Source organism: Bactrocera neohumeralis, unplaced genomic scaffold, assembly GCF_024586455.1.
Source record: "Bactrocera neohumeralis isolate Rockhampton unplaced genomic scaffold, APGP_CSIRO_Bneo_wtdbg2-racon-allhic-juicebox.fasta_v2 cluster09, whole genome shotgun sequence".
In the NCBI taxonomy this organism is placed as follows: domain Eukaryota; kingdom Metazoa; phylum Arthropoda; class Insecta; order Diptera; family Tephritidae; genus Bactrocera; species Bactrocera neohumeralis.
This window is the reverse complement of record NW_026089622.1, coordinates 2,929,910-2,942,254: the sequence shown is the minus strand read 5'-3', so window position 1 is coordinate 2,942,254 and position 12,345 is coordinate 2,929,910. Positions and strand designations below refer to the sequence as shown.

The following is a 12,345-nucleotide window of genomic DNA, read 5'->3' as shown; positions in this document are numbered from 1 at the left end:
TATATATATATATCTTCGTACAGTACAGCATTTAGTCTAAACATAGAATTTAAACACATATTGGTAACAAACATGCAACTTATCGTTTTAAAGTTTTTCGCCAAATATATTAATAGTATAAAATGGAGAGTTTTACCAGCAGTAATATGAGGAGGTTATTTCTGTCAGTTAAGTTAGGCTTTGATGTAAATATTGTAGACTTTAAATAACTCATAGTAAAATAATACCTCTTAAAGAGTGTGCAATATATACATATGTTAACTTATTACTATAAATTGGGGCAATCGGCACACTATTTAACAGAAATGTTGATTTCATATAGGTACATTCCTACATATGTACAGTACCATAACATGTACATATTTATGTAGAGGTAATGGGTTGTCAAAAAAGTCTTGCGGTATTTTTATTGATATTTTTTTTTTTTGAAATTAAAATGAATTTTTGATGACTCATGCCCAGCTCTTGGCCGATGCTACGGCTGCTACTATGCCGGTCTCTTTCGACCAATTCAGCGATTTTATCGCAATTTTCGACGACAGGCCTTCCGGAGCGTGGCGCATCTTCGACCACCTCTACACCAGAACGAAAACGTTGAAACCATCGTTGTGCGGTGGAAATGGAAACTGTATCGGGTCCATAAACTGCACAAATTTTATTGGCGGCTTGAGATGCATTTTTGCCTTTATGGTAGTAGTACTGTAAAATATGCCGTATTTTCTCTTTATTTTACTCCATGTTTGCGACGCTATAACTCACGAACGACTTAAAAGAAACGACAATCAATCAAACACGTGTTAGCGCTTGAAATGAGCTTTCCAAAAAGGTATAGCATGACCCGATGCGACGATTAAAACTAGAACTACGCGCTTTCAGCGCCAACTAGCGAAAATACCGCAAGACTTTTTTGACAACCTATTATATTCCAAAATGGATAACACACTAGCGAAAATTCATAGGTTTTAACTGTATCAAAGCAGAAAAGACATAGGTTTGAATGGGCTTGCTTATTAAACATTATATTTCATAAATAGTTACATATGTACATATGTGTATATGTTCGAATAAAGTCTTTGTACAGTACCTAATAAAAATTCATTGATAAAAATCAGAAACGTATTGCAAAATTTGTCAAATTAGTTTCTCACCTCATTTTGCAAATCATCTTACTGGATATAAATGCGTTAGTAGATTGATACACAAATGTATCCTCAATGAAATAAAAATAGTAGATTTAATATATGTATGAATCTATGCAGATTATTTCTTCAATTTAGCCACTAGTTCTTTAATGTGTTGAACGCTACATCTAAGTACATATGTATATCTGTTATCTAGTTATGCTTTGAAACTATAAGAAAACAAAACGAATTGTTGCCAGTGTAAAATGCATATACGCACATACATATACAGATATCCTAATAAAAATTTTAATAGACACTAAGTTTCTTTTCTGTTACGTATAATTTTTCAGCTACGTTTCAAGAATTGATGAAAATGCCCCGCAAGGTACTGCCCTTACATTTGCCGACCCATATGTTTCACGTGTTTATGACGATGATATCGGTAAAAATGGCGTGTTTTCATTGACTTTACTCAATAATAACGGAACTTTTGAAATTTCCCCTAATGTTGCTGAACGGAGCACTTCATTTCTCATACACGTACGAGATAATATTCTCTTAGACTATGAAGAACGTCATTTTGTGCAATTTCAAATATTAGCTCAAGAATTGGGACCATCTACAAATCTTTCAACTACTGTCAATGTCAATGTATATATAAATGATGTTAACGATAACCCACCCATATTTGAGCAATCTATGTACACTGTTGAACTGCCAGAAAATATGACTGCCGGAACAAAAGTTATACAAGTTAAAGCCACCGATATAGACACGGCTGATTTAAGTGGACTTGTACGATACACAGCTATTTTGGGCTATTTAAACACGTCATTAAATTTAAACGCGGAATCAGGACTTATTACAGTTTCCACTAATAATCACGGGTTTGATCGTGAAGTAATGCCCGAATATCATTTATACGTAGAAGCACGGGACAATGATGGTACAGGTAATCGTGCCCAAGTGCCATTGATTATAAAAATTATAGATATCAATGATGAAAGTCCAATTTTCGAAAAAGAGTTGTACGAATTTATACTATCTCCAGACTTGAAATCCTTCACCTCTGTAGCCATTATTCATGCCATAGATAAGGATGCAACACCACCTAACAATGAAGTGCGTTATGAAATAGTTAATGGAAACTACGAAAATAAATTCACTTTGGATAAAAAAACTGGCGAGCTAACTGTGAGAGAGAGAATTACATTTCCAATCAAAGCACGAAGAAAGCGTCAAATACCATCTCACATCGATGAGGATATGTTGTTTCTAACAGCGCGAGCATATGATTTAGGAGTACCTGTACGTTTTAGCATCACAAACATTCGTATATATCCACCAGAAAGTCGAACACGAACTGTGACTTTTGTAGTTCCAGGTGAAAGTCCTGATAAAGTTAAAACAGAAGAAACACTTTCTACCATAACAGGAGGAAAAGTAATAATACATGATATTAGACCTTTACAACCAGACGAACCCGGTGCCAAAACAATTACCGGGGACAACACGGATACGATGAGAAGAAGTGTCGTAACAGCTACCGTTCTTTATGATATCAATTCGGTTGTAGATATATCGCAGATACAGCAACGTTTATCGCAACACAATAGTTCATATGCAATAATGAATGGTAGCGACCCAGTAGCAACAGACGTATGTATTCGAATTATTTGCAAAACATTTTAATTTAATAAGTTCAAATAGATTATTATTCCTTTACAGACTCTATACAAAGCCGAAAATAAATTGCTGTTCTGGCTGCTTATATTTTTAGCAACTTTAGTCGCGTTAACAATTCTCATACTTTTGCTGTGTTGCATTTGTTCGTGGTGCCCATTATATGGAATTGCAAGGTAAGTAATAAATTTACATACACTCACTCGTATATATACTGATATGAGTTCATACATATATGTAAACAGTTTGTATTATCTATCCCAAAATTCACAATTTAGTTATGTAAATTAAAACACATGAGCTCGGCTTCTGTATATTACTTGTGTTAATTTTCCATTTTAATTATTTTAAATCTTAAGAGGTAGCTGAGTTGTGAAATGTTTCAACTCTATGCCAGTTACAACCCAGAAAATCATTCCAATTAATAGTTACATATTAACCCAATACTATTAAAAAAACTCAAAAATTAATTTAAATTTGGCTTTATACCACATTATCAATAAGCTAGAGTAAACATGCATTTTAAAGTAACAACATACCAAATACATTAAGGGTACTATTTAATGTGGTATTTGTATAAAAGGGTAGCATTATTGCAATAAGGCAGCTGTTCTTCATTTATCCGTGATTGTTTTCCTATAAATATTTAATCAATTCACTTGAAAATAACCAAATAATACAATATTATATTTAAATAAATTTACATTTTACAGCGAAGAAACGAAAACTGGAAATAGTCTCGCGTAGTTTCAACTTTGTCGCAAAATAAAGTACATGTAAAAATGAGCAGCTGTTTTGCGATATTGCTATTAGATATTGCTTAGATGCATACCAATATTATCTTTCAACAAGGTTTGTATGCGCCTCCAAACGTTCCACTCGGCTTTAATACTTACAAATTGACATAATGGTGTGAAGTTCACACTTCGTGCCTTGCTTTAATTTACATATATTGAGTACATTTCACTACAAAAAACATAACTTTTCGGTGCTAAGAATACCAAGAATCAATCCATGTATACATTTTATATGCCAAATAATTAAGCATAATGCGAAACAGCTCTAAACGAGGCTATCTTACCATGTAAATAATAGGGTTAGGAGAATATGGATATAAAAGTGCTTAGCTATTAAATTAAAGATATTTCTTCATATGAATTGGTTATTTAATAATTATGTTTATAAAAAAATAAAAATAAGAAGCTATGTAGAATATTCTTCTCAAATAAAAAGGTACATACAAGTAATTGATTCCAATCGTTCGGCTTGTATGGCTGCTATATGCTATGGTGATTTGATGTGAATAATTTCTCTTGAGATTATATTATCGCTTTAGGCAATAATCGATGACAAATTTCGTAAATATATCTAGTATTATGAAAAAGTTTTCAATACAATCACTTGATTCCAACCGTTCAGTTTGTATGACAGCTATATGCTATTTTGGTTCAATATCGGCGATTCAAACAGATGAATAACTTCTTAGGGTCCAAAGGACGTGTGCAAAATTGTAAATAGATATCTGAAAAACTGAGAGACTAATTTGCGTATATACAGACGGACATGGCTTAATCGACTCAGCTTGTCATGCTGACCATTTATATTAGAAACCTCGTGACAAGCTTAATATATCCTGTTCAAAGTATAACAATATAAGCGAATGCACAAATCAAATTTAAGTCTGTAAGATTAATTAGTCTATTTAGTATTTCCAATTTTCTACATTTTTGTCAAGAAGGCCTCTAAGTTAGTTTGCGTTCTGTTAGAAGTTGTTGATAAGTCAATGAAGCATTTGTAACACCCCTTCTTGCATTTGATCCCCTTGGAATTTTTGGAAATTTGGTTAATTTTCAATAAATTAATTCATAATAACATTTATTGTGGTAAAACTCCTTTCTAGAAACACCATCATCGTAGAAGCCGCTACAATCAATTTTTTTTTCATTACAAAGGCTACCTCCTGTGGTTTGAAATATCTCGTTAACGTCTTTACCACAACTAAATCGGTTTCCTTTGCCAACTACTAGCTGTTACGAGTATTTCATCCATATCGATAATGTATCCAATACCTTCTCTCTGACTTAAATCTGACCAAATGTTCTTCTTTATGTTATCTCATTCCAAGAAAAGTTTTTTTTTCCTACAGCATCCATGATAATGCTTTAACCCTTTCCACCCCAGCGTTGCTTCTGGGCAATTTTGACTGTTTAGCGATTAACAGTAAGCGCTGTCTTTGTTTTGGTCGGCTCATACTTAGTTATTACGGTACTTTTAAGTATGTGTATTATTGGAATTGAATCAAGCAAATTCACTTTTGAAGATCATTTAGCAAAGTTATTTCGAAGAGAGTGAGTGTGCTTCACTAGAAATTGTGTTGTGTAATTCGGAATAGGCATTAAGGGGCTACACCAGTGTGACGCATGAAAAACTAGGCGATTTTCGTGAATTTTTTTTAAAAGGAAGTACTAGATTGAATGTTTCGACGTTCTATGGACGTAATAAAGTATATTTTTAGCTATATTAAACATTTTTTTTTACAAAAATATCGAAAAATAACGGAGTTATGTGCTGTCTGCGGAAGTGCCGAAAAAAAGTGCCTCAACTGCTGGCATGATTTCGGTCGAATGAGTAGAATGAAACAAAAAAAATCAAAATGTTTATTAAACTTAAAATGACTTATTAAACTCGAATGAGTAGCTGAAACAAAAAAAATCAAAATGTTTATTCAACTTAAATATATTTCCTATACATTTAGCCATCCCGGCCCCCCTAGGCGACTGTTTAGCCTAGAAGGCGCTGCAACTGTTGCAGCGTAGCCACAACGCTGCTCAGACCCGTGGAGCGACGAGGTGGTGGTCCAGGCTGTCGACGCCGCAACGACGTTCCACTCCGCTGGTGTATGACACGATGGTTGGGTGGCCGGTTCACTTCGCGTGACGAGCTGCGATGTAGCAGCGTGTGATACGGCCGGTGACACATTTGGCACAGCCCCCGTGACTTACACTCTGGAGTCGGATGAGTGTGCGACAGGCAGTTGAGGCAATGCACGTGTGCCTGGGCAACTTGCTGCCGTTGTAAAGGTCGTATACCCCTAAATATTCCACAATGGTGTAGACCAGTGGTTCCCAAACTTATTTTGTCTACCGCTCACTTTGAGAATAAATATTTTTTTAGCGCCCCCATTTTTTCACATATTTAAAAACCACTATAACTTCAAATTAATTATTGTGACCTATATACATACATATGTATAGTAACGGAGAATTCTAAACGAAACTTTTACCATAACCAGCAACTTGAAACCTAAGCGCAGTAGATAGCATACAACGGCGCTTAGGTCTCAAGTTAACTCTTACGAGCTCCACCTGCCAATAAGAATGATTATTGAAACACAACTTTATAGTATTAAAACAGTGAATATTTTATTAAAAATAAAACTAAAATAATCGATCCATATATAAAAACTAATGTGAAGGATGAATCTGATGCTGTTTAATAATTTTGTTAATATCAGGTTCCAATTTACTCAAGAACAGTCGCAAGTCGCCACGTTCGGTAACAAGCAAACGATTTCTATTTTTAGTAAGCAGTGTTGTCACAGCACTAAATCCATGTTCACACAAATATGACGATGGGAATGCTATCAAGAATCATTAAACGATTGACCACAATCCAGGGTACAATTGCGAGATCGGTTTTTGTAGCCAAAATTCTTGGTAACCATTTTCGAACTTGATTTTTATTTCCTCGTTTGTTGTCAATTCTACGGATATAAGTTCTTCTTCCAGCTGAGGTGACATTGCTGTGTTGACATTTGAAAACGGATTCAACACCCAGTCTGGTATTTCCAAGTTCAAAATGTCCTGGTATCGTTCGGTGAAGTCAATGTGTAGGTTTTCCAAATGTTGGCAGTAGGCAAACAATTCGTCGTTACTACATGATACTGATAAATTCGGAAAATTGTGAAACTCACGTCTGCCTAGATTCTTTTTGTGTAGAAGCAGTTTGGCTGCGAAAGCAGCAACGATGTTTTTTGTTTTATTTAAATTTAGTTTATCGCCTTGCAGTTGGAGATTCATGTCGTTGAACAATTTTTACAGGTCTGTCAAGTAAGTTATATCATTCTTTGATGTTATGAGCTTGTCTTGAAATTCTGTATCTTTAGTTCCCAAGAACTCTATAACAGAGTCAAACAGGTATAGAAACAGGTATGTAGAATCGAGTCAGACAATTGCCTCTTGATAGCCAACGAACTTCAGTATGAAACAACAAACGATTGAAATCCTCGTCATTACTAACACAAAGCTGATGAAATAATCTATCATTCAAAGAGCTGTTGCGGATTTTATTGACTGTTTTGATGACATATTGCAGTGATTGAAATAGTTTTTCACTTAAGTTTCTAGCAACTTAATGTTGTCTATGAATAACGCAATGTACACCAAGGACATCTGGAATTTTATTTTTTAAGTACGCTATGAAGCCTTTATGGCACCCTGTCATAGTCGGAGCGCCATCCGTAGCAACTGAAATAATATTTTTGAAAGGAATTTCTTTCTCATCGCAAATCTTTTCCAATATATTGAATATGGTTTCGCCTTTTGTATCGGTCTCTAAATTTCTATCAAATAATAGTTCTTCACATATTTTCTTATCTTTAATAAAATTCACGTAAGACAACAACAATGCTTCATTAGTTGGTAAAGTGGACTCATCCAGCTGAATTGAAAATTGACTTGACCTCAGGTGATCGTACAATAATTCTTCAATGTTTTCAGCCATTTCATCAATTCGTCTTTGCACAGAATTATTACTCAAAGGAATTTTTCGGATAATATCTGCGGCCGGTTTATGAAGCACGGTAGTTATTACTTCATTTATTGCTGGCAATATTAACTCTTCTCCGATGTTATGTGGTTTGCCTTTTTGAGCAATTAACAAAGAGATATTGTACGAAGCTCGAAGTCCGTTATCATCTTGCTTAGCAGCCGCCGCAAATAGTTTTGCTACACTTGGCTAAGTATTATGCTTCTTCTCTAGGTCTTGAAAATATGCTACATTCTTGTCTCTCTTATCTGGATGCATTTTTTTTAATGATCTTGCGGTCTTGAAGGCTTCATTGCTTCATTCGAAAATGTTTTTAGACATAGAATCCGAATATAATGTATTCCGCAGAGTATTGCCGTCTCTTCTTTTTTACTTCCTACATTGATTTGCTTTGAGAAATACGTTTAACTTCGCGAGTAGTGTAAAGGAGGCGTAAGTAATGCTCATAACGCGCAAAACCACAAATGAATATAAAATAAATATTACATTGTTTATATAGGAATGCTTAAGCACAATTATTATATATGTAGTAGTCCAAAAATATGAATTCTTATTTTTCATAGAAATACATTTATTATCTTATTTTTCCCAGAAATACATTTGTAAAAAAAAGGACCTTTATCCTTTTTTTATTTTCCCCAGAAATACATTTGTAAGAAAGGATAAAGATCCTTTTTTTATTTTCCACATAAAAGATTTAAGGAGTTCAAAAGCTCAAAACGTGCTACCTACCCGACGTCATTTCGCAAGTGATAAAATAAATTATTCAAGAGATCAAAGCATTCGCTACATCAGCTCGAACCTACCTACCCTACACCTTTGCGCAAATGATTATATTATGATAGCAAATGCCCACATACAGATTTGGCTATGGCAATAGAAATACGTTTGACAGCGACCGATTGACATAATTTTCATTTTTTCTATATTCAATAAAATAGGAGAGATATATGAACTACGCGGAGAGAAATATAAAAACGAGTTTGAGCAATCTTTTAATTCATAATAGTTGATGTTCACAAGTTGTTGTTGAGAGTCGAGAGCTCATGTAGTCGTTGTCTAAGAGGCCTCCTAGCTAAATAAAATTACAAATAACCCCCCCAGGATTCTACACAACGCCCCCATTTTCTTTCTGGGTCTCTTACCGCCCCCCTTGATACCTGCAGCGCCCACAAGGGGGCGTTATCGCTCACTTTGTGAAACACTGGTGTATACGATGTGGGTGTCGGCAGATGGGCCACCTTATCCGAAGGGTCTCCGAAGTCCTTGATGTGGCCGGTGGTGGTCGGGTGCCTCCGCGAGATGCGGGTGCAAGTACCACTGCAGGCGCGGTTGCCGATACAGGTGCCGGTGTGGTTGCTTGCGTGGTTGCTGGCGCAGCGGCCGATACTGCTGCAACTACCGTTCGGGGCGCTGGTGTAGGCCCGTTGCGTGGCACATTGGTAGCCAGCCGAGCGGTTGGCGTATTTGCGACTGGCGTATCTACATCCATGGTAATCTGTATAGAAAAGATGGTTGATTACAAAATTCTATCAGATAAGCAGACATGGTGATCGTGCCATGGCATGTGGCATGAACGTGTCGTTGTTTTGATCGACAATTTTTTGTTAATAATCTTGGTTATTTGATACGGCGGGTTAATTCGAACGGTTGTTATGGGCGTATTTCTCGTTTTATTGTTAAATTTAATGATTTTGTTATATCAGATATTATCGGTTTGGTTTTTTCGGTTTTCGGATTCGCGATCGTCCGTGGTTGGTAGAAAGCATAGCTTCACGAGCGGTCTGCTTAGTGTTCCGTTTTGCGTTCGGAGATCCACGACTCGTATGTGACCGTCGGAGCCATAATGTAGCTTCTCTATGCGACCTAGCCGTCACTGGTTAGGGGGTAGACAATCATCATGGATGAGGACACAGTCTTCGAGTTTAGGCGCTTGTTCAGGAGTCTTCCAACGGTATCTTTTGTGGAGATCCTTTATGTACTCGTCCTTCCATCGGCGGCTGAAATCATGACGGAGAATTTTAATTCTTTCCCATCGATTTAATAGGGATAGTGACTCCACGCCTGGCTCAGAAATGGCCAGGATGGGAGCTCCTTTTTAGAAAATGCCCTGGAGTTAAGGCGGTGAAATCTAAGGGGTCTTGCGATAGTACTGTGAATGGCCGTTAATTGAGAACGGCGTCAATTCGATTTAATAACGTCGTGAACTATTCGTAATTGAATTTATAATTTCCTGGTACCCGTTTGAAATGGGATTTGAAGCTTTTCGCAGCTGACTCCCATAAACCGCCCGTATGAGAAGCGCTTGGGGGTATAAATTGCCGATTGATACCTTGAGTACTTTTGTACGATGTCGGATGACACTTGTTTGAGGAAATCCATAAACTGCTTTTCTGTGGCTCGTTGAGCTCCAATGAAGGTTTTGCCATTATCTCTCATGATTTTTGATGAAAGCGAGAAAAGCCTCCGTTGTCAGATTACTACACAGCTCAAGATGTACTGCCTTTGTCGTGAAACATAATCTGCGTTCGCATCTCCTGTTTGTCCATAGTGCAAATTTTGCAAGTGAAGATGCACTCACTTGGCTTAAGACGGGGGATATAATACTCCTGGCGTACCATATGTCTCATGAGGCGATGTTCCGCGTGTAGCATTAAGATGTGGATGCAATTATTATTATAATTATTATAGGGTGGCGTTCGTTGTATGTTAGGCTCGAATTAGCAAGCCGACCATTGGCACGAAGCAGACCTTTCGTGTCCAGAAATGGGTTTAGAACTAAGAGTGAGCTCCTTTTATCAATCGGCTTCGATTCTCTTAGTAGTGATATATCGCGGCTGAAGTAGCGCGCTTGTGTATATACGATTAGTGCGACCTTTGCCTTTTGTAACTCTAGGTGCGTCACTGTGTTGCATAGGAAATAATGTGACCCTTTGACTTTGCCTTTGAGTTGCTCGATAAATTTGAACATGTAAGCAACTACTCTGAGAGCTCTTGGAAACGATGAAAATCGTTCAGGGATGTCGGCATCATCCGATAATGTGTGAAAGGTAGCGATTTTTCGACCTTCTGGTGCGGTAATGTTGCGCATGGGGGATTGTGGCCAAGAATCAGGAGATTCTATCAACCATCGGGGGCCATTCCACCAGAGGGTGGTAGTGGCAAGGTGCAGTGGCTTGCACCCTCTTGTACCTAGGTTGGCAGGATTGTCAGCACTGGCTACGTGACGCCAAGTGGCTGATCCCACTTGGTCAAGTATTTCAGACGTTCGGTTAGAAATATACGTCTTCCATGCATTCGGTGACCATCCGTACTGTTTTTTGCAGGGCCGTACTGTTTTTCAAACCTCTGTCCGGCGTAATTTTTCGAAACAGAAAAACCTGAAAATGTACTGTTTTTTTCCCAAGTGTCCTGCCTTTGTCCGCATATTATTCGATACTTAAAAATGTACGGTGGCAGGCCTTTACTAATCAAAATGTAGGCAGTTATCGATAATAACTACCATTTCTAATGAACATATGTTTCTTGCAATGCAATTTTCGTGAATGCTGCGCAACGATTGACCATCGAACAAGAAATAGCAAACAAAATTGGTAAGTGTTCAAAAAATTGTTTGAACACTTCAATTAAATACTTTTTTATTGTCACGTTATGGCTCCACATAGAAAATGCACTTTCATCAATAATTTGAAAGAGAAGTACGCGTTTATAAAAAAGGCTGCACATGAGAATGAAGTGAAATGTTTGAAATGCAGTGCTGTTTTTTCCATTGCTAATGGTGGTAAATGTGATATTGAACGTCATTTGATATCGCAAAAACATCGTAAGGCTGATTTTGAAGCTTCAACCAGTCAAATCGTTCTCAATTTTGTGCGACCACGTACAATGGATGACCGGGGAATAAAGACCACCATCAATGAAGGTACTTGGGCGTACCACACCAACTTTTCGTTTCGTTCTAATGATTGCACATCAAAATTAATTAAAAGATGTTTTGAAGAAAACTATTCATCCGCTCGCACTAAAACTGAAGCTATTGTGTGTAATGTATTAGTACCACACGTATTGCAGCAAATCGAAGCTGATTTGCGGGAAGTTAATTTTATTTCCATTTTCTTCGATTGTTCAAATCATGGCAGCATTAAGCTTTGTCCTGGCCTTGTCAGATACTTCTTGCCGCAAAAGGGGATACAAATAAAAATATTGGATGTAAAGGAACTGTCAGGTGAATCGTCAGATATTTTAACAGCTCTAATTTCCAATGTAGTTAATTACTCGCTTTATGCGCGGATAACACCAACTGTATTTTGGTGGAGCAGCAAGACGTAGAAAAAAAAATCTTTTTCATAAGCTTAAAGAATCTACCGGTAATATGCTTATTGGAATAAATTTTGCTCCGCACATAATTAATAATTGTATTCAAGCCTCCATAGATTGTCTGCCGATAGATATTGAAGTAGTTGTAGTTAAAATTTTTTCGTACTTCTACATATATACAGTTAGTGTTGAAAATTTAAAGCAAATATATGACGCAGTTGAAGTTGAATACAAAAAAGTACTTGGATTTAGTAAAACCAGATGGCTTACTCTTAAGCCGTCAATAGAAAGAATTTTAAAGCTTTATAAACCATTGAAGGAATATTTTTTACAACAACCCAAATGCCCGACTATTTTATACAATTTTTTTGGAGATCCTGCATCCGAAGCGTGG

At 36.7% G+C, this 12,345-nt stretch overlaps 1 protein-coding gene and 1 long non-coding RNA gene across 9 annotated transcripts in view; one reads left to right on the top strand and one right to left on the bottom strand.

The window, feature by feature from the left end:
• LOC126763884 (cadherin-86C) overlaps nt 1-12,345 on the top strand; it is a 182,583-nt gene that overhangs the window by 150,566 nt on the left and 19,672 nt on the right. For 6 of the 8 annotated variants that reach the window (XM_050481636.1, XM_050481635.1, XM_050481637.1 and 3 more), the window contains 2 exons: nt 1,475-2,783; nt 2,835-2,983. In XM_050481636.1, the coding sequence (XP_050337593.1) occupies nt 1,475-2,783; nt 2,835-2,983 (1,458 nt within the window). Of the gene's footprint in view, nt 1-1,474; nt 2,784-2,834; nt 2,984-3,520; nt 3,894-12,345 lie in introns of those variants that run through there. The other 2 variants (XM_050481642.1, XM_050481639.1) reach the window with 2 other exon arrangements.
• Nucleotides 3,110-3,600, bottom strand: LOC126764000 (uncharacterized). Its single transcript, XR_007667757.1, has 2 exons — nt 3,512-3,600; nt 3,110-3,443 (listed from the first exon to the last, which is right to left on the bottom strand). It is a non-coding gene; the product is annotated as an uncharacterized LOC126764000 (long non-coding RNA).